Source organism: Cervus elaphus, chromosome 20 (genome assembly GCF_910594005.1).
Source record: "Cervus elaphus chromosome 20, mCerEla1.1, whole genome shotgun sequence".
NCBI lineage: Eukaryota > Metazoa > Chordata > Mammalia > Artiodactyla > Cervidae > Cervus > Cervus elaphus.
Window position 1 is genome coordinate 39,319,296 of NC_057834.1, and position 22,325 is coordinate 39,341,620.

General features: G+C 55.0%; 1 protein-coding gene across 4 annotated transcripts; it reads right to left on the reverse strand.

Moving 5' to 3' along the window:
- Window positions 1-263: 263 nt before the first annotated feature.
- Window positions 264-22,107, reverse strand: ATP8B2 (ATPase phospholipid transporting 8B2). Of its 4 annotated transcripts, none has more exons than XM_043876759.1 (28): window positions 21,925-22,107; window positions 19,513-19,580; window positions 17,242-17,300; window positions 16,773-16,886; window positions 16,545-16,643; window positions 16,187-16,248; window positions 16,013-16,085; window positions 15,630-15,700; window positions 15,307-15,386; window positions 14,211-14,369; window positions 13,747-13,835; window positions 12,141-12,337; window positions 9,092-9,300; window positions 8,202-8,245; window positions 7,772-7,937; window positions 7,417-7,605; window positions 7,141-7,256; window positions 6,883-7,047; window positions 6,686-6,797; window positions 6,443-6,548; window positions 6,185-6,329; window positions 5,836-6,019; window positions 5,462-5,685; window positions 5,105-5,188; window positions 4,526-4,771; window positions 4,240-4,378; window positions 2,561-2,691; window positions 264-2,330 (listed from the first exon to the last, which is right to left on the reverse strand). In XM_043876759.1, exons 2-28 carry the CDS (start codon window positions 19,541-19,543, stop codon window positions 2,052-2,054), a joined length of 3,573 nt encoding a protein of 1,190 aa, XP_043732694.1. In that variant the 5' UTR covers window positions 19,544-19,580; window positions 21,925-22,107; the 3' UTR covers window positions 264-2,051. The 4 variants fall into 4 exon arrangements, with proteins under 4 accessions (XP_043732694.1, XP_043732696.1, XP_043732695.1 ...); XM_043876761.1 differs by lacking the exon at window positions 21,925-22,107 and adding an exon at window positions 21,624-21,641; XM_043876760.1 differs by lacking the exon at window positions 21,925-22,107 and adding an exon at window positions 21,005-21,023.
- Between the last annotated feature and the right edge of the window lie 218 nt (window positions 22,108-22,325).

Below are 22,325 nucleotides of genomic sequence, written 5' to 3' on the forward strand. Positions count from 1 at the left end.
AGTCAAGGTCCTAAGTACCCAGCCATCAGCTGAACACAAAGTCCCTGTGACCTGCCTCAGTCCCGCCCATTGCCCCCACTTCCAGCTGAAACTCAGATCCCTAGAGGTGTGCAAATGGAGGTGGGGCTCTACCCTGCCAGTCAGATTCAGTTTTCTTCACTTCGGTCCTCATCTACCCAGCCAATTCCGTAAGAAAAGAGTTTTCTGTCTTTACTTTTACCACCAATCTTGGTAAAGCATCAGAAAAGAGACAACTCACACGCTTTTCAGAAATCACAATTTTATAAAAAGGCATTTTTCTCTTATATCCATAAAATGATATAATTTTTGCAAGTATAGAAATGTGTCATAAATTATACAGAATGTTCCTTAATTACAGCTCAATGCAACTTGGTACTTTCCTCCCTCCCTAAAAAATGAGAGAGAACCAAAAAAATAATATATATAACTGTATATATATATATATATATATTTATATTTATATAATATAGACAAACCAAATATGAAAAAAAATCATTTCCTCTTTGGTATAAAAATCAGACTCTCACCTTGAGAGACACACAAACAGACATGATGTTGAATTTGTAAACCGTATGGCCAAAAGGAATTTCCCTGTCAAGCTTTCCCCACCCCTGTCCCCTGCCCACCCCACCCACCTCACCATAACACCTCCAATTCCCATGGGACTACCACATCCCTCACTCCCAGCTCCACCCCATTCCTGAGTAACCCCTCCACGACCAAAGACAAGGAAAAAGTTCTGCCCAAGGTGATTTGGTGGCAACTAACTTGGGGAAGAGGTTCCTAGGTGTGGACTGTGGAGAGAAAAGGCTGCCGAGCCCAGGCCCTGCGGTCCAGACCAGGCCCAGCACCGAGTCTCCTCTGCCTTCCCCCACCACCTCCTGCGGATGCCGGGCCTGGAGCGGGTGGGACCCCTGTTGCCAGAAGTAGCAGCAGAGGTGGGCTTCCCTTCAGCCTCACCTCCCAGTGCTCAGCTTCCCGTCCCGGGCTGCCTCAGGTGCCGGAAAACACCAACGAGGAGGGAGAAGGGAAGTCAGAATGGACTCTGCCCATGAACTTGGGTCTAAATTTGCAATTACAGAAAATGTTTTCAGGACTACTTATCACACCCAGCTTTAGGTCACTGAGAAGGACAGGGGCCACTCTCCCAGGCTCCAGTCCGGTACCAGCAGGACTTATGGAATCCAGGAGTTAGCTGTGTGGGGCGGGAGGGAGCGGGGGAGGGAGCAGCGCGTCACTCTCAAGGTGAGGAAGGAGACAGGACCAAACAGCCTTGTATATTCTCCCAACACCCTCTGGCTGATGGGCAGTTCCCTCCCGGGTCAGCCTCTCGGTCCCTCAAGGGCACCAGCTGCTGGAGAGCTCCTCCCAAGCTGCTCCCCTTCCAGCCAGGCTGGGGTACACCAGGGGCTGCCGGCCCCCTCTTCCCCCGGAGAGTTAAGACACCAACACAACATAAAAGTCACATAAAGGCCGCCTCCACTTGCCAAATAAAAAAAAAAGACGAAACCAAACTGGACACAAACACAAATCAAGGAGAGACGCACACCCTGTGAGGGGCCCAGGCCCCGCAGGTCTCTGGCTTCCCGGCATGATACATTCTTGTGTAATTCAGGAACGGGGCCCTGGGGCCCCTCTGGGGAGCGGGAGTAAAAAAATACAGAGATTACGGTCTCCCTGTGGGCTCCCAGGCAGGGCAGGGCAGACACAATCTCTCACAGTTTTTCTACTGCTTTTGGGTCCACATCTGAGTCCCCAGCGGGGGCTGGTGACCAATGCCCCAGCCCCACTCTGCGCTTGGGGCCCACCCCCTCTGCCCTCCCAGATGCTCAGAGGGCCCTGGGCTGGGGATGCCCCAGCCGCTCCTAGCAGGACCAGCAGGACGGAGTCTACCAGGACAGGAGGGATGAGGACCTAGGCGAGGAATGAGGACCCGCAGCTCTGAGACAGACGCTGTCCTCTGGGCGGCCAGCCGGCCAGCCCCGCGTGAGCTGACTGACCGCCGGCACGGAGCGTCCGCCTTCTGGCCTTCACCCCTTGAGGGGCTTGTCGGCCCCTCCGCTGGGGCTGCTGGCGCTGTCGCTCTTCTTCCTGCGGAGGCTCTCGATCCAGCTGGAGCTGGAGCGGGTGGTGAAGGTGGAGAGCGCCAGGGAGCTGAGCCGCATGTTCTTGCCAGACATGATGAGCTCCCCGAAGCCCTCCTGGTGGGAGAAGGCGTAGCCAGAGCGCCGGGACCCCGTGCGGCCCACCCGCCTCATGCAGCGGTGCTGGGCCTTCTGCTTCTTCCTCACCAGCTGGGTGTAGCGGACCTGGCAAGAGCGGGGCAGCATGAGGGAAGGAGCCTCTGTCAGCGAGCAAGCATCAGACACTACCTCTGAGAAGGGACCCAGAGCACCGAGGACTGGGCAGGCCCGGGAACCTCCCAGACGGCACAGGCCCCACCACCCACACACTTGACAGAAACTGCAGCAGTGTTTACGCCCGAGGGCCTTGGGACGCACCATCTCCAATCCCCAAAGCAGACAGCCCGGCCTCTCACCGTGTCCGAGAGATCCGGCTTCAGGTTCAGCCTGAGAAACCGAAAGGCGACCACAGGCATGATGCAGACGACCGTGGTGAGCACGATGGTCAGCCACACCGTCGGCTGGGCCAGGGTGTTCTGGGCATTACCTGAGAAAAGGGGGCTTCAGGAGTCACAGAGCAGGCATAAGGGCAGCCCCTTGGGGCTCCCCATTTCCTTTTTTGGCAGCCCCACTTTCCCAGTCTCAAAACTTAGAGAGTCATCTCTGGCCTCTTTCTGCTCCCCAAATGTTTATCTCCAAATTGAATTCCAGCTCCAAACTCTCCCCAGGTGACTTCAGATCTGCTTTTGTTTTTGTGGGGTTTTTCTGGCTGCGCTGCACAGCATACAGGATCTTAGTCCCCCAACCAGGGATGGAATCCATACCCCCTGCAGTGGAAGTTCGGAGTCTTAACCACTGGACCATCAGGGATGTCCCCAGACCTGTTTTTTTAACTGCCTTAACCTGACATCTCTGCTCATCTCAGTTTCACAAAGCTCAAAGTAAACTACTGTTTCCTCTGTTCCCAATTTGCTCCACGTCTTCCCTGGCTTAGGAGACGCTTCCACCCATTATGCTGCTCCAAGTAAAAGCTCTGAAGTCAACCTGGTTCCCACCCCCACCATCTCAGGCCCCCATCCAATCTGTCAGCTCCATTTCCAAAATACCTACGGGATTCCACCCCTTTTACTCTGCTCCAAGCCACCATCATTCTCACATGCTACATTACTGCTACAGTCTCCTAGTTAGTCTCCCCAGGTTTCCACCTCTGTCCTCTTTTTTAAATTTATTTGGCTGTGCCGAATCTTAGTTGGGGCATGTGGCATCTAGTTCCCTCATCAGGGATAGAACCCAAGCCCCCCACATTGGGAGCTCAGAGTCTTAGCCACTAGACCACCAGGGAAGTCTCTGTGCTCTACCTTTTATCATCCACAAAACAGGAAGGGTGAGCCTTTAAAAACATCAATCAGTTTATGACATTTCCCTGCTCAAAACTCTCTAAAACCCAAAGTTCTGGGCTTCCCTGGTGGCTCAGAGGTAAGGAATCTGCCTGCCAATGCAGGAGATATGGGTTTGATCCTTGATCCAGGAAGATCCCACATGCCTCGGAGCAACTAAGCCCATGCGCCCTAACGACTGAGCCTGTGCTCTAGAGATTGGGAGCCTGTGCTCTGCAACAAGAGAAGCCACCACAGTGAGAAGCCGATGCACTGCAACCAGACAGTAGCCCCCACTCACCACAACTAGAGAAAGCCCATGATTAACAATGAAGACCCAGCACAACCAAAAATAAAAATTACAAGTAAAAAAATCCCCTTAGTTCTTAGCCTTGACTTATAAAAGATCTGGACTGATTTTCATCCCTAACCCTCTGCCTCAGCCCTACCTTCCAACCTCATTTCCTCCACTCCTCCAGCCCCTCTGCCACTCATGACCTCTCTGCAATCCCGCAAATAAGGTGTTTGTGTCACTGTTCCTCTTCTTGTACCAGTCCTTCCCAGAGATGACAGGGACTGAGTCAGATACACCTAAATCCCCATGGCATCATCCAGAATACGTGACACATAAGGAGTGTTGAATAAATGCCTACCTTCCCTGTTAGTCCCAGAATGATTGTGATCCTTCACTGACTCAAGGGAAAGCCAGAGGGACTCACCCACAAACCGGAACTGGTTTGGAAACATGTCGAAGAGCCCATTGCTGTGCATGGCAAAGAGGATGGCAAAGTAAACCGCCAGGCTGCCCCAGATGAAAAAGTGGTTGATGGCCGTCCAGTAGCCAGTATCCAGTCCAATCTGCAAAAAGCAGTCGTCACAGGCAGAAGGAGCATCCCCCCAAACCCTGTCCCCCTCCCAGGAACAGAACTGCCGTGCCCAGGGCACCCCAGGGACAGGAGACTCACTCTTTCTGGGAGTGGGGGCAGTTCCCGGACCACCTCCTACCTGCACACTGACCACGATGACCAGCGAAGTGGCCACGGTGACCGCAAAGGACTGGTAGTCAGCTAGCTGGGTGCCGTCATCCCGAGTGGCTTCAGCAAACACCCCATAGGGGATGAAGAACATGAGCACGGACGTGTAGATGCCCTGGGCGATGCAGATGAAGAACTCCCGCTTGTTGAAGAGGAGATTCAGCTGGCCTGGCTCGTACAGCTTAGGGTACTCCATGCTCCGCTGCTCCGGGACGTCCTGTGCGCGGAGGGCCAGCAGCAAGGAGGCTCAGAAGCTGCCCAACTCAGGGGCACAAGGGCAGACTTTGTCCCTGCCTCCTTTTTTAAATTCTTTGGCAGCTAGACTCAACCTCAAGCCCCAAGTCAATCTTTGTTCAGCAACCCAGGGGAGTTAAGGTCAGGAGTGGCTGAGAGGGAGCGCCAGTCAGCCACACGCTGCCCAGCTCACAGAACTGCCTTCCGAGGGGCCACAGGCAGTAGGGACACGTGCCACATGCCCACCACTATCGGCTGACCCCCTCTCAGCAATGCCCCTCTTCCCAACCCACTTGGTCACCCAGCTCCCCCATACCTGATCGAAGACCCCCATAGCCAGGACTGGGAGGGAGGTGTACACGATATTATAAAGGGTGATGAAATACTGGTCATAGACTGTCTGGAAAGAGAACAGGGAGCAAGAAAAGGGTGAACACGCAGTTTCTCTTCACCACAAATCAGGCGGAGGAAGACAGCCAATGTGGTACCGGTGGAGGCCTAAGGCATTTTCTGGAACTTGCTCTCCACTCCTTCAACAGGTCTTTTTTTTTTTAATGCATGCATCAGACAACAGCTAGACCCTAAGGGGACCAAGCAACGAACAGGACAGACACAATCTCCATCCCTAAGGAGCTTAAGGACAGGCATGCCACGGGACTGGGGAACTCGTTACCTGGGCTGAGAAGCCGCAGAAGAAGCCAAACCAGAAGTGGACCATGGTGAAAGCAAAGTTCTTGTAGAAGAAATAGCAGAGGAACTTGCACATTCGCAGGTAAGACCAGCGTCCATGCACCAGCAGAAGGCGCTGCAGGAACTTGAACTGGGAGAAGGAGTAGTCAGAGGCCAGCACCGCCTGGATCCCTTCCTGCCCGCTGATGCCCACGCCAATGTGAGCCGCTGCAGAGACAAGAGACAACAGGAAGATGAAGACGGCCACACACTTCAGATTCCCACAATGTTCTGTCCGCCCCTTCCGTCATCACTCCTCCCTGGGTCTCTCTCCCTGCCCGAGAGCCCAGCCGCCACACCTGCACAGTCCACACTCACTTTTGATCATGCTGACGTCATTGGCTCCATCCCCGATGGCCAGGGTCACAGCCTTCTTGTACTTCTTAACCAGTTCCACCACCTGTGCCTTCTGCAAGGGAGTCACCCGGCAGCAGATGACAGCTTTGCAGGCACAGGCCGTCTCCAGAAACTCCAGCTCCATGTCTGCCTCTAACGCGTGGGCCTGGAAGACAGACCGCACTGAGCAAACTCCATGTGCTCCAGGAGAGACCTGGGATCAACACCTTTAAGATCAAGCCCCAGTGAAGTCCAGGGAACAGGAACAAGGTAAGACATAACAGCCGCTCTCTGAAAAGATCCTGCCCAAGCTAAGGGTGGCAACACTCACCAGGCTGTGCCCGTTGATAACCAGGGCATACTCCCCAGCCACAGCTTCCAGGACAGAGGTGAGCCTGGAAGAAGAAAGTTTCTCCTGGTAGGTGAAGCCATTGCCCACAGCACGGGACGAATCCATCATCTTCTCCCGCGCTTTCCTGTGAAGGGGAAACGAGACCATGGTCGGCCAGGACAGGAGCAGGATTCAAGCCCATTCAGCAAACCTGTGCGTGACCCCTAGGTATGGTGCAGAGCATCTAGGTCTGTTTACCTGAGCTCCTCTCGCACTTCCAGGACCGTGTGGCCAGTGACGATGAACACCTCTGTCATGTCGTCCGTCAGCATCTTGCAGGAATAGCCAATGTTCACGGCCGTCTCTACCGAAAGAAAGTGCAGGCGCTCTGGACGGGCCCCTGACAAAGCCAGTGCACTTGCCAGCCCAGTGTTCTAGGCTTGCCAGGACCCCACGGGGCTGTATCCAGATGCAGTCTCCTCTGCCCTACAGGCTTCTCACCTTGCTTGTCTCCAGTCAGCACCCAGATCTTGATGTTGGCTAGCGTCAGGAGGGCAATGGTCTCTGGAACCCCTTGCTGAAGCTTGTCCTCAATGGCTGTGGCACCCAGAAGCTGAAAATAACCACAAGCGTTCCTAGCACAAGAGTCCAGGCCCAGGCCCTCCTCACCCACCCGTGGCCCACTCTGCAGACCATACCATCATGTCACTCTCAACCTCTTCGTAGACGCTGGCCAGCCGGTCCTCCCGGCTGTCCTGGGCCAGGCTGGCCTGGAGCCGTCTCCCAGCCCACTCCTCGTAGTATTCTTCATCCAGATCCTTGTAGGCCAGGACCAGGGTTCTCAGCCCTTCGCCCGCATACTCCTGAAGGAGGAAGAGTCAAGAGAGTCAGTCCCCAGTCCCCCACCACCACACTGAGAGCAGCAGAACCACAGGGCCTCCCTTCCTCATGCCTACATTCAGATGGTCAGTGGTGGTGTTGAGCAGCTCTTGGGTAGAATGATGGAGTCTGTCCAGCAAGATGGTGTCAGCCCCTTTGCAGTATAGTCTTATCTTCCCCTCTGGATTCCGCACTGTCAGTGGGCCAGGGGGAAAATGTCCCAGGAGAGAATGGGATATTCAGATAGGTAAAGCCCCTGAATTGCAACACACCAAGGTCACCCACTACACCTCACCCATCCCAGGCCTGCATGCTGCCCCCGAATGCCCCCGGCAGCCTGATCCCAGCCTCACCTATGACCGACATCCGTTTGCGGATGTTGTTGAAGTCCAGGATGGCCAGCAGTTGGTAGGTGATGGCGGTGCCCATCTCGTGGACAGTGATGGTTTTGGGAGTACGAGAGCGGAATACAAAACCAAAGTTCCTGGCTGCAGTGACCAAGGCCCCCTCATCTGGTGACTGGGCTTTGTAGTAGAGCTCCCCTGGGTGCAGAGGAGGAACACGTGTGGTGTCAGTGGCCCCACTCTCAACCACCAGCCGCGTGTTCCTGCCCAGGAAACCCCAGGTGGCCAGGCCACAGGCAGAGCATAGCTCAAGCCTGAGAGTCCAAGTCGGGTAGGGGAAGCGCAGGCCAGCACCTTGGCTCACCTTCGCTTTTCTCTTCTGACATGACGGTGTGACAGAGAGAGAGGAGGCGGAAGAACTCATGGGTGTGGGGGTCCCCCATCTTGACAGCCTCCAAGAGAGTGGGGTCCCAAAATAAGAACTTCTTGTCAGCCAGAGGATTAAAGGAGAAGTCGACAGGTTCGGGCCTCTGGAGCAGGTAAGAGGACAATCAGGGAAGGGTGGGTCCCCAGGCTGCTTCCTGGGGAGGGGCGGGGCGGTCCCCACCAGGATCCTGTCCACTGCTAACCTCAAGATTCCCACCTGTGCCACCAAGTCTTCCTTATCACACCCATCTCCTCCGAGCAGCTTCCACACCCTAGCCAGACAACACGTCACCCCTGACTATGCCAACCCTGGCCAGGCACCCTGTGTTTAACTAGCACCGAGAACCAGTATGGAAACTGGACCTTACCTCTCCCAATTCAGCTTTGTGTCCCAGGACGTCGAACACGTCACCTACACATGGCCAGGAGAGAAGGAGGAGCAGTGTCAGAGCCGGGGGAGGAGCCGCCAGCACCGAACCCGCGGGCACCTGGGACCCGCGACCCTTGTGGCTGGAGTGAGCGTCACCCAGATTCAGCAGAGCTGGCTAGGAGGACGGGAGGCACAGGCACCCTGGGTCCTGAGAACGCCAGGACTCAAAGCCATGGCACTCTCGGCTCCCCATCCCCACCTCCGCTCCGGCTCTGCCCACAGGGCAGCTCCAAGGCCACACCCACGCCCCGGGGCTCCAGGCCCCTTGGCTCTTAGGCCCGCACACCAGATAAAGCCTCACACGCAAAAAAAAAAAAAAAGCCTCACACGCGGGCCTCCAGGCCTGGGTTAGTACAGAAAGCAGTTAGGAGAGGGGCTCACTCGGCATAAAAGACCCCACGCACCCTGACCCAAGCCATCCCAACAGCTCAGCCACGAGGCCACGGCAGTGGGGCCACGCTGGGAAGGCCACGGTCACATTCCAGAGACTCACGGGGGCCCTGGGCAGCAACACGGGGAGAGGCTAGCACTCCGCCAGGGCTGACAAGGTCCCACCTGGCCGGGGGCGCCCAGCGGCCAGCGTCCTGGGCGTCTGTTCAAACAGCCAAGGAGCGGCCCCACTGCCTGGAGCTGAGAGACAGCGCCGGCACCAGCAGAGGAGAGGAGGGAGCACCATCAGGGTCTGCCTCCTGATCTGGGCGCAGAGCAGACCCTCTCAAGGCCCCACAGACCCCAGCAGGAAAGAAGTAAAGCCCAGGTGTCGAGACCAGCGTGGGAGCCCCGGCAGCACGGTCCTTCCAGCCCCCGGCCCCGGTGGCGTGGACATACCGTAGCTGCGGCCGTTGATGGAGCACTTGTTGAAGACCATGATGTTCTGGGTGAGGGTGCCCGTCTTGTCGGAGAAGATGTACTCCACCTGGCCCAGCTCCTCGTTCAGGGTGGTGGTGCGGGCCTCGGCAGGCGTCCGCTTCTTCATGCAGAACATCTTCTTGTCCCAGTTGATGAAGTAGCTGTGGCCCAGGCGGATGACCTCCACACTGCACAGGGGACAGGAGGTGAGGCTGCGGGCGGGAAGGGCAGCAGGGCCCACCCCCACGGGCCTTCGCTGCAGGCCCTCCGCCGGGGGAGAGACGAGAAGGAGCGGAGCGGACATCTGGGCCAGGGAGGGTGGCGAGGAGAGCCTGAAGGTGGAGCCTGCCACCCCGGGCCGGCCAAGGGGGTCCCCGACCCCGACCCTCTGAAGCCCTCCAGACAAATAGGTGCAAAGGGCCTGGGCAGGCGGGACAGACGGCACAGGCAGAGGAGGACGGACTGCGGACAAGGCACTTGACCAGTTCTTACCTCTGGGCTAATAATACAGAAACCATGCAGAGAAAAGAAGAGAAAGTGCGAGAGGGAAGAAGGAGAAAAAAAAGAGAGAGAGAGAAATAATGAGGGTGCTACGCGAGCCACAGCATCACAGACGCCCTGCAGGGAGAGGAAACCGAGGCAGCCCCGGAGCCCCCGCCTCCCTGCCCGAGCCCAAGCTGCCTGGCTCTGGGCTGCACAAGCCGACCTGGGGCGCTCAGGGAGCAGGCGGGGCACATTGAGATGCTGACTCCAGAAGGGGATGGGGCCTCAGGAGTCCGAGGAGCAACCCCAATCCACACCAGCGCGGGGCTCTCCTAAGGTCAGTTCACGTCATCCTCTTTACAAGGCAAGGCCTTCGGGATCTGGACTGTCAGCATCTCAGAAACAGCCCCACGTCTGGGTCCTGCCAGCCAAGCAATGGGGCCACATCCGGAACCCTGCTTCCCACCTGACTGGGGCTGCTGTCAGGATCCCCTTACCAGGCCAAAAATGAGCCGGCAGGAAATGCCTTCGTGGCCTGTGCCCCACTCAGCTGATCAAGCGACCCTCCCTGCCCTCCTCCCCAAATACACACACTGTAACCTGAGGAGATCTAGAGACTTTCTCAGGCAGCTACCATGGGCTTCGCGTGAACTTGGATACAAAACCCAGACAGCAAAATCCAAAGATGGAAAAAAAAATTCAGATTGGAAACAAGAAAAGATTTAAATAGCAACAAAGAACCAGAGTCGCGAATAATGATGGACATGCTACCACCTGATATTTATACAGTAATTTATTTTTTTTTAATAGTTTTTTGACCGTGTCACTCAGCATGTGGGATCTTAGTTTTCCCAACTGACCAGAGATCAAACCTGTGCCCCCTGGACTAGAAGCACTGGGTCTTAACCACTGGACCACCAAGGAAGTCCCAGTAAAAATGAAATTACATTTTAATTTTTAAAATGTATTTTCCAATCTATTATCTTATACCAAAATGTTTCTATGAAGAGGATGGAACTTGTCCCATTTTACATGAGAAAACCGAGGCCCTAAGCGACTGTGGATTTGGCTGAGGTCACGTGGCTATTGAGCAGGCAGGACTAAACCCCAAGCCATCTGAGTCTCCTCCTAATACTTCACAGAAACCCCACTGTCCACCCTCAGCACAGAGATTCCTTATCTCCTGCCCACTGTCAGCAGCAGTAGGACTCGGGGGCGAGTGGGAGATTCAAGGAGCCTATCTGGGGAATCTATGTGAACAAGAAAAAGCATAAGGGAAGAGTTCTGAGCATCCCTCTAATGTCCTCAACAATGTCACAGATTGGGAATCCTGGTGCTTCAGTGGTTAGAACTCTGAGCTTTCACCGTTGAGGGCTGGGGTTTGATCCTTGGATGGGGAACTAAGATGCCACAAGCTACACAGCCAAAAAAATAACAATAAAGTATACAATTTGATAAATTTAAAAGAAGTGACAGGTTCTCTTGTCTCAAGCACAAGGCACTAAATACAAAGAGACCTCTCTTCTTGCCATTCTTTCTTCCTCCAGCATTCCCCCTTCCTCTCTTTACTCCCTGTTAACATTCACTTTCCCAAAAATACCCTAGACGTCCTCTTACTCCTATTTATGCTGTATGCCACTGCCAGCCAACATTTCCTAAAGCATTCTTTAGATTTTTTCTTAAAGAATCTTTTAATGGTTTACTGAGTTAATGTCCACTGGCAGAGATTCAAGATCCTTCACAACAGAGAACATGCTTATATTCCCAGCTCTCTGTCTCACAGGCCCCCACTCAGGGTCCATGCTCCTGCCGAACTGTCCCAGGACCAACCATTCCAAGGTCCCTATCTCCGTGCCTGTGTGTCCAGCCCTCTCCTCCAGGCTCACCTTCACCCCTCCCTGCCACCACTCAAAGTCCCGCTCAACAGCCACCTCTTCAGAGATGTCCTCCCTGATTAACTGCATGGGGAGTAATGCTCTTCCAATCTTCATGGCACTCTGTGCCTCTGGGGTATCTCAGTGGGATGCATCGGTGTCTTACACTGTCTGCACCTCTCCTCCTGCACCAGTCTGCTGCTTTTGAAGGCAGAGGCTATGTTATGCATCAACTGTGTCCCCTTGCTTCACATATAAGCATAACACTGAAGGTAGGATGACTGTTGACAGCACCAGTTCCCATTCTGTTTCATAACATATTTAGATTTAGCTCCCTCTACTAGACTGAAGCTCCTGGAGGGAAGGAAATCCACTCCTGATACATCTGTGTGCCACTGCACGGAGCCTGCTTCTTTGCACACTCAGCATGCGATAAGTATGTGCTATACAAATCAACATGACTTTTGTTCTAATACAATCCAAAGTGCCAAGAAACTGCAATGAAGTCTGCTTTGCCCATGAAGATAAACAGATAACATAAAATGTTCACAGCACAGGAAGGAGAGGACCCCAAGTTCCCTCTCGAGGATTTCACCTTCAGAGAAGAGAGCAGTCTGCCAAGGGACCACCATCTCTCCCTGGAGAGATCCCGGGGCAGAGAGACGGCATACCTGACATAGAGCGATATGGGCACCACGGTGTTGAGGATGATGATGTAGGACCAGAAGGAGAGGAAGCCAGAGAAGAAGGCACTGTCCACCGCCTCATCCCAGGGCAGGTAGACCTGGAAGCGTGTCCCCACCTCATGTTCCCAAATGGCATTGCCAATGGCCAGGATCACCCCCATGCAGACCAGGAATCCAAAAATCTGCAGAGGAATGAAAAGTAGAGGCTAAGCTGCAAAACCAAGGAAGCCCTTAGGAAGTCCTCAAAACCAAGTGAATCCCTGAAGGTTACCACCAGTACCCAGAGCCCTCAAAGGGTCAGGTATCTTTAAAATGGTTGCATGCTCTAGTGGGAAGCACCCAGAACTGGTGATCAACCGCACGTGGCATTCTCTCGCAATGCTTTTCTCAACTGCTTTCTGAGAAAGCTGGAAGGGTTTCCACTCAGATATCCTAGAACCCTCAGGAGACCTCAAAGATGGTAAAGGTCGAGGTAAGCTACTTTCAACATACCAAAGAAGCCTACTGGAAATCACCCATTTACCAGAGCTAACCCTCTACAAGCCAACAAAAACACGTTTCTGTAATGTTCATTATCTCATACAGATTGCCAAAAATTAAAAAAAAATTTTTTTTTGGCCATACCATGCGGCATGTGGGACCTTAGTTTCCTGCCCCCTGAAGTGGAACTGTGGAGTCCTGACCACTGGATCACCAGGGATTTCCCAATCAAAAAAAATTTTTAACCGGGGACACAAATTGTGTCTTCATAAATGTAGACTTAATAGTCAAAAAGCCTGCAAAGCTTGAGAAAGAATCATAAGAAAGCTTTCGTGGTTAAAAGAAAAAAAATTGAGACCACTGCTTGATTTCAGACATCTATCTTCAAAGCTGCCTCCACTCCAGATGCTTCGAAGCAAAGCAGAAACCATCCTGATGCCCAAGGACCACCAGGGGGCGATAAGAGTCTTGGCCTGATAGCCTCTCAGACTGGGTTTCTGCAAACCCTTTAAGGCTGGGGAGGAAACTGTCTCACAGGAGGCTGGCCCCAGCCTTCACAAGCTGGCATGTGGGGGGCAGGCAGTAGGCAGTGGGGGCGAAAGAAGGGGAGCAGAGCTCGACAAGGAGCTCAAATTTCTAGCAAAACAAGAGAAGAATTCAGGAACTGCCAACAACTAAAACAGAAACTTTTCCCTTGGGATCCTTTGCTCTTGGAAGTCAGGGGAAAAGACCCTGTTCTCCATCATCTAAATGGAAATTTTTCTTTTAATTCCCGTTCCATCCCCATGAAGGCCGCCTTGTCCCTGGCAAAAGCAAACAGAAAGTCACGTGCTAGACTAAGTCACCATCATAACTGGAATCCAGAGAATGGAAGATTTGTTTTAACTTTAAGTTGTTGGTTCATACATGTTCCAAAGGTTTTTTAAATAACATCTTCCAAATCCAAAAGGAGCCTGAAATAAACACTGCCTTGGAGTGGCTGACCTGCCAGTGGCTTTAAAGCTAAAACCTGAAGACTGACTACTGACCAGGGAGGAGAGATGGGAGGAACGGGACCCGCCCAAGGACAACCAGAAGGGCAGAGGCAGGAACTGTTTGTGGGAAGCCTTACCCAGAGCACCAGGGTGTTCATTAGGCGATCAATACTTGTTCTCTTGAATTTTGTCCTGCCACTGTTCTGCATCAGCTTAGTGTCAGGACCTAGAAAGGCATGGGAAGGGCTGGGAAAGCCAAACAACATCTGCCCTAGGCTTCTGCCCCGGTATTCAGCCTGTAGGACATCGGGGTGGATGAGAGGCATGGCTCCAGGACTCGCTCAAGCCTCTCCCCACGTGCTGAAGGCCACAGAGGCACCGCTCCGCCCTCCCCTCCTGGCCCGGGGGCTCACCTGCAGAGGCGCCTCTCCCGCCCTCCCCTCCTGGCCCGGGGGCTCACCTGCAGAGGCGCCTCTCCCGCCCTCCCCTCCTGGCCCGGGGGCTCACCTGCAGAGGCGCCTCTCCCACCCTCCTCTCCTGGCCCGGGGGCTCACCAGCAGAGGCGCCTCTCCCGCCCTCCCCTCCTGGCCCGGGGGCTCACCTGCAAAGATGACCAGCCCGAAGCACCACTCCGTGTTGCGCAGCACGCAGCCCCGCAGCAGCATGTTCTGGTTGCTCAGGGGGAACTTGTTCTCCTTCCAGTAGAGGGTTCCGCTGAATTTGTCCAGCTTGTTGTTGGGAGGTTCGCAGATCACTTCACCTGAAGGGAAGACAGGAGTGCACCTGCTCGAGGTGTGGTCTGTAGCTTGACCACGAGACAACAGCACAGAAAAACCAGCTGCGGTGACAGTGGGTTAGGATGCGGGCCCACCCGCACACTGCTGGTGGGGGTGTGAACGGATGCAACTTTCTGCGGAAGGAAGGAGGCAGCATGAATTCCTATGAAAAGCACACATACCCTCAGACCCAGTAATCCCACTTTGGGGACTTATTCTACAGAGATAATAGCATAGCTTGCAAGAATTTTATTGAAGCATTATTATTATTTTTTTAATTGAAGCATTATCTGAACAGCAAAAGACTGAAACAACCGAACGGTCAGGGGAGAGCTGAATAAATTACAAAGCATCAATTCTATGGAACATTATATAGTTATGAAAAGGAATGGTATAAATTTTTTTACATAGAGATGTGATAAGATACTTATGATGAATTTAAGAGGTACAGAAACATTGGTTGAAGAGATTTCAGTACAGTATAATCCCACTGATTTATGCTCACATGTCTGTATAAACAGAGAGAAAAGTGTGGATGAATACACACTGAACTGCCAGTTAACCTGATGACCCTGAGGAGGCTAGAGTTGGAGGGCAGAAGAACTTTCTCTTTTATACCCTACCTAGTTTGTCTTGTTAGAAGCAGCATGTATAAGAAATAAGAATGAGCTGAATTTCTCTCAACATATACAGCAAAGAGGCAGCTAGCAGCCATGAGCTCTTGAAATGACCATCAATTCAAAAGTTAAGTGAGGGCCCCCCAGCATTCCTGACCCCCCTCAGCAACCCCCCAACCACCCAAAAAAGTCCAGGGAGCTGCATAATCACAGCAAAAACAAGCCAAAAAGAGAAGGCACAATTTAGATCCCCAAACCCAAGACATCTCCTCTGCCGGAAAGCTGCTTCTCCGACACTACTCACCATCAAACTTGGCAAGCTTACTGATGTCTCCCAATTCCGAGGTGATAGGAATCGCCTGTCGCACTTTCATGTTGGTCTCTCTGGAAGGAGAGTGTCCCTGAGTTCTGATTCCCTTCCTTCCCTGTAGATTCTCCCTGGGGACACCTGACCACGGCGCATCACCACCCCCAGGCATTCCTGGGTAGGTAACACTTCTATGCACCCAAAGCCTTTCTTACCCAGGGATGTTCCAAAAGGTACAGACTCCAGACCTGGGAACCACTTTCAGAAACAAGCCTGCTAGCCCACAGGAGGAAGGAGGACTCGCTGAGCATGCAACTCACCCGTCAAGTTCTGCTGTCTCTATGTAACACAGCCCATGGGGCTCGCTGCTGGAAAGGAGGAGGAGATCCGCCTAGAAAGAAAACCTAATGAGAAGGCCGAAGACCCAAACCTCCACCCCGATGGGACTCTCTGATGACCCCTCCTTCCACTAAGCACTCTTGGTCTGCTTAGCCCCAAGCACATGAACAGCTAGAAAGGAGGCATATTACTACAACACAGAAGCTCCTCACTCAAGAAAGTTTCCTTCCAAGAGTGTTTAAGAGGCAATCGTCAAAAAAAAAAAAAAAGAGGCAATCGTCAACAGGGAACACTCGTTCCTTTCTGTAAAGAAAAAAAAAAAAGGGAGAGCCCTGTAGACCTAAAGGGGCACCTGGTCCCTTACCGCCACAAACTGGTTGTTTTCTAGCTTGATAATATCACCAACACAGACATTCATCCACTGCTCCTGCTGGAGGCTGAGGCAATGAGAAGATAGAGAAAAGGCCGTCAGTAGTTAGAGAAGTTCCCAGGGGACCCTCTTCCTTTCCAAGGCCCTCAGTCTTCAACAAGCACTCACATTCCATTGATCAGCACCTGAGACTGACGGTTATTCACTTGGTTATCACTCTTGTGGCGGAACTGAAAAGAGGAAAGCAAGGTTAAGCCACCTTCTCCTGCTCCAAGGGACTGAGATGATCAGTGGGATGCAGAACATGCTGGGTACCACCATGTATACACCCACTCACAGGTCTACTCCCTCCCTGACTCCCCCAGCCCACTCTCGGCCAAGACATCATAGACCTAGTGGACCAGGTAAAGGATGGTAAGGTCACTGAGGAATTCTGCTAAGTGGAGGAGGGTGAGTTGCAGGGCCGGGGTGGGGTGGGGGGTGGGATGGAGGGTGAGGAAACAGTATAAGAAGGAAAACAACTCACATAGTCATCAGTGGCGTCTTTAACAGCTGTGATGGTGAGGACAAGAACCAAAGGCACAATGGTGGTGAACCAGGACAGGGAAGAGATCTGCGGGATCAACTGAAAAAAGACAGAGAACACACGCCTCTGAGGTCCTGTCCTCGGCTCCCCCAGACTTTTCTCTTCCTTGACTTTAGTTGGCTTTGTGAATTAATTGCAAAGGGTCTAATTTTACCAGAGGTCGCTTACCTGCAGGATGAGAAGGAACAGGAAGTAGGTATTGGCCACTTCCTGGAACTGCTCAAAGAGGTTGACAGGCAGGAAGGTGAGAATATTGTACTTGGAGGTCTTGATGCAGTTACTCTGTGGGAAGGGGAAGAAAAGATCATGAGGTGCCCTCCAATGCCAACCCAGAACCAGATTGAGGCTGCCCCCTCCACCTACGCTTTTCAAACCTCTGTCCCCCAAAACCAGGAGGTATAAGAGAGGGAAAGAGGAGAAGAGAAGAGAGTCTCATGGGGTCAATGGTCTCATGGGATCCTGCTTCACTGACAGGTCAGGGCATGAAAAATTCAGCAGAGCAGCAGATGAAAAGTGCCGAGGAGCCTGCCTTCCCCTCCCCCAAGCACCCTCCCACAGTCAGCCCTCCACCCCCACCCGGGACGGACAGGATGCACCTGTCCCTCCTTCCCGACCCAGGCGGTCCGGGGCCTCTCACCGCATACTGGAATTTCTCATTGTATTCTCGGTCATTGGCCCGTGCCCTCCTTTCTTCTTCTGCAAGAGAATGATGCCGCAGTCAGGAGCAGACTGAGGCCTGGCCCAACACCTTGTCAGGCCCACCCCACTCTGAGGGCCCCTGGTTCCTTCCACGGCACACAGTTTTAAGGAGTTTAGTGGCACACCTGAGGTGTCACTGAATTCTTCCCTCTGGTCCACCTCTCACCACCAGCCTGACCACTGGGCTCTGCAGGTGTGACACTCACAGGACAAGATGACTTTCTCCTTTCCTCACCAACAACCGTCAAGGTCTCCCACTGGGGGCACCCAGCTTCTCGCCCCCATCCCTTTGATTAACGCTGTAGGAATTAACGGTCCTGGGAATCTCCAGGGGAATAGCAGCTGAAGACACTAAGCTTCCTTGCCCCGGGACCCCCGCAGCTTCAGCCCTGGTACTGCCCTCCTCCTAACCCAGTGGGTGGGGTGGGTGGCAAGACGGAGGGTCATGGTGCCCTGGAACTGCTTTGCGGCAGCATCCCAGCCCCACGTGCAGTCCCCCCTACAGACGCCTCTGCTTGTCACATGTCACCAGCAGCGGCTTCTGACTGGCCCACGATGACATCATCTTATTTCAAAGCTCGTCTTCAAGTAGGAGAGGGGGTGGTCAGGGATATGGGTCATGCAGACTGAGGCAGAGATGAAAGAGGGGAGAATGGGACGTAGTGGAAGCACTCGCTCTCTCACCGTAAGCTTTCTTGTGCTGTCTGCACGTATTTCCCCTAAAACAACACATCCGTCACTAACCAAGTGACTAACAAACTACACCTATTCTGAACACCCACAGATCTGGGACTGCAGGCACCAAGCTCGGGTCCCAGAACATAGAGGTGTCCTAGATGGGTTCTCCAGCCCATCTCTGGTGGTCACGACCAGAGGCTGAAAAACAGGGTACCCTTGTTAGGCAGTGAACACCAGGACAAACCTGTCCTGGAGTATAAAGCAGCATTCCAGATGCCTTCCCTTGCTCTCCCCAGCGCCCTGCAGAGTACACTGCAGTAGCAAAACCTCAGACCACAGCATCCTCTGCCTACCCGTCCTCTGCCTCCCTGCCTGGTCACTTTAGTCCCAAAACTTCCCCAAAGGGGACCCGTCAGGCTGAGTCGCCTGCGCAGTCAACAACGAGCATGCAAAGGGAGAGGTAGAGCCAGACCCTTCGGAGCCAGGATCTCTGGGTCTGCAGAGGATATGGGAACGCTGGGGCAGGCCGGAGACAAGCGAACGGGAGGGTGGGGGGGGTGGGGGAAACTAAGGGCTCAGGAGAGTTGCCAGTAGCTGCCTCCCGTTACCTGTCCCCCAGGAGGGCTTCTTTCTGCTCCAGGAGGGGGGCGCCCCGGCCCGGGCCCACTTCTCGGGCATCTCCTTGGGGACCGTCATGATCCCAGTTTGAGCGGGGGAAGGGCGGGCGGTCTGTCGGTCTGTCCTCGGCCTCAGCGGCTCCGATGGGGCGGCCCCCCGGGGAGGCACAGGAGCTGCGGCCGCTCAGAGGGGAGCCCCGGCCGTCGGGCGCGCGCCCCACCTGCAGCCCCGGCCATCCTCGCGGCCGCCCGCACCCGGCGACGCCACGCGCTCAGATGCGCCGCCGCCGCCCCCGATGCCCCCCGCGGACGCAGGCGCGCTCTGAGTGGCCCGGGACTCTGCGCGCACGCCCCAGGCTCCGCCCCCACCCGCTCCCCCGACTGCAGGGGCAGCCGCCTGCCAGCGCGCCGCGTAGGCGAAAGCCAGCACCGAGACCCGCCTCCCTCAGCCCGGCCAATGCGGGTGAGGGGACTGCCAGCGTTGTCCAGGGCAACCGCTTTCATCCCACCGCCTCCCACCCCCACCCTCGCCCGCAGGAAAACAAGAAGGACCGGGATGGTTGGAAAAAGGAGGGGAGGAGATGAAGTGTGAGGACAGAGGGGTGACGGTGGGAACACGCAACCCGGAATCCCCAAAACAGAGAATAGGCGCTCCAGGTGCCCCAAGATAAAAGTCTATGTGTTTGGGGGTGAAGGGCAAGTCCTCAGCAAGCTCCTGGGGGAAAAACCAGCTTAGAGAATCAAGGGGAAGAATGTGGTTTCCTAAGGCTTCCCCCAGGATGGACAGAGGCTACAATCTACCCTCCTTCAGACCCATTACCTGCCGTCAGTCCTCCCTGTGCTCCCTGAACCATAAAAACACCTACCCCAGGCGGGCCCAGGGACCCCCGACCCCCGCCTTCGGTCTGTCTTACCTGGGGGGCGCTTCTTTGCGCACAATGCCATCTCACCCAGCAAGGTCCCAGCAATCCCATGGGAGACCCTGGAGAAGGTGACACAGGCGTGAGGCCAGGAAGCTGAGGGCAACCCTTCATTCCCCTTTGCAGACTCCTCCCCAGTGCCCATCCCGCCCCTCCCCAGCCTTCCCCACGAACTCCACACCAACTCTCTGCTCTCACTGCCCCCACAGGTCCCTGAAAAAGAGGCGACTTCCCCACACCTCCCCGGATGCCTCTGCCTTGGATAACACGGGGGGACTGACACTTAATAAAAAAACCAAGACCTGCAGGGAAAGGAAGGGCACAAAGAGAAGAGGCCAGATATGGACAGGAGGGCACAGTTCTAAAAGTAGCCACCCCGGGACCATGGATGCCCTGAGTGCTCTCCTGGTGGCAATGAGTGGGTGCCTGTGTTTACTGGAAAGCAGAATTTCCACCAAGCGGTGGGGCCGAGGGAACATGAGCCAGGAAACACCTGGCAGAGCATCAGGAAACGGTGGGCAGGCACCACCCTTCTCAAAAAACGTATAATCTTCTCACTCCCCCCTCCCCACTACTAAGGCTTCCATTATCACCTACTCTAGGGGAATTCACTGTAGAGGCATGGCCTTCACTTCCTGCACACAGTCCCCAAACCACTTCCTCTCAGTCTGGGACAGCTGCTCTCCTGGACCAACAAAGGGGTCTTCTCAACCCTGATGGACAGGCATCCCTCTCTCTCTCTTCCATCCCAAGCCTAGTCTAGTCAGTATGGCACTGGGTTGCAAGCTCAGGGAACATCAGATAGATTTCTGCTTCTTTCTATCTCCCCATGTTCTTCCTTTCACCTAAAAAGGTAAAAGGCCTGGCCTGTAAGACACAGTCACAGAGCCTCATCCTAGCCTGACCCAAAGGAAACTGCCAGCCAGGTCCTGGGTCCTCTAGTCACCTCCTCTTTCTTTATCTGGGTGGAGAGCCTTCCTCCCCTTTGGTTTCCCTGTCTCCAGCCTCCTGGGAACACTCCTCCAGCCTGTCAGCCCCAAGAGATACTAATTGTCTGTCTGCCCATCCTCTATAATTACACACTCTGGGCAAGGCCGTCACCCACACCAGTTCTTCCTTCACTAGGCTGGACTCCCTTCCTGAACCCCAATCAGGTAATACTTCTCTGACCCTCCCCAACCCTGGCAACCAAGGGTGCCTGGCTCAGGAAGAAAAACCTCTTCCAAGATGCCAAGCCCTCCTACAGGGCCCCCAGCCAGGGTCTCCACCCAGTCTACAGTATGAGTCATAGGAGGTGGGGCATGAAGAGAGGTTAAAAGAGAGGATGCAAGGGTGGGCATCACAAGTTCCACAGCCAGCCCCGCCCTCATCTAGAAGCACTATCAGCCCCAAGATCTGGGTTTGAGTCCTAAGAAAGAGTTAATGAAGGAGCGGCAAGGCTCTCAGGAGTCAGGAGCCTGGACACCAACCAGGAAAGTTGTTTTACCTCTGAGACCCTGGGGAGACTGAAAGCTGGCTTGGCCCCAGACTTCACCCCCTCTGGGGGGCCATAATAGGAAGGAAAGGGAGGAGGGAGACCTGGGAACAGGGACCCTCTCTCACTTCTCCTTCCCAGTCTCACACAGCCTAGCTTTTCTGAACCCAAGCCCATTAGCCACGTCGCTCTGCCCCGTCACCCTGCCCCAGCCCCCTCTGCAGCCACATTTGGGATAAAAATAGCCAGCTCTGGGAAGAAGGCAGTGCTCCATGGAGGAAAACCGGCTCCTCCTTTAGGCCTGGCCCCTGCTCTCCTCCAGCCCAAACCCAGGAAGCCTGACCCCTTGTTTCAGAGGAAGCTGGCCAGGGATATTTTGGGGCAGGTCAGGGAAACAGAAGGGAAGGGAATCCAGGACCCCCAGCTCACTTGCCACCGACACCTGGCTGCTTTCCGTCGTCAAGGACAGAACCCGCGACTCACTCCCAGCTCCCAACTCCCAGCGCTACCACCTCTCCTTGAACCTCGGTTTCCTCACGCAGAGACCTCCACCTTACAGAGACAAAGCCTACTATTCCCTAACTCCCTTCTGCAGGCGCCCAAACCTTCGGACCCCGAGTACGCTCCTCACCCCCAAAACTCTCTGGGCGGTTCTGAGCTCGTCCTCGGCACTCCCGCGCCCCCGCGATGGTCTCCCGCGCCCCGCCGGCACCCCACCCTCCCGTCCTGCGGACGGCCTCCTGAATCTCCCCCACCCCCAGGCACCCAAGACCATCTTCCCTCTAGTCATCCAGTCCCTCCCCTCCGCCTCACCGCAGCTCCGACTCCCCATTCCCTCCCGGTCCTCCCCGGCCACTCCAACCCCGGGTCCGCAGCCGCATCTCCCCCTGCCCTCCCGGCGCCGCGCTCCTGGGCTGCTGCCCCCGCCTCACCTCAGCGCTCAGCGCTCGGCGCCCGCCCCGGCGGCCCCGTCCTGCCCATGCCGGGGGCTGGGGCGGGGGGCGCTCGGCTCACCTCCCCGCGGGCTCCCGCCCCCCCAGCTGCAGCCCCTCTCCCCCCGGGGCCTCGGCCCGCTACTTTGTGTCAGTTTCGGCCACGGCGGGGCGGAAGTGACGGAGGTGGCGGGAGAGGGCGGGGGGCGGGAGGGGGTTTTGGGGAGGGGTGAGGAAGGGGGAAGGCGGGAGCCGCCATCTTTGTGCGGGGCAGGGGGAGGGTCTTAACCCCGCGGATGCTCCGCACTGCGAGGCCGCGATCCCCGCCCCACCCACTCCCAGATGCATCCATCCCCGGTCCAAAAAAAAAAAAAAAGTCTGGAGGCGAGATAGCTCTGAGA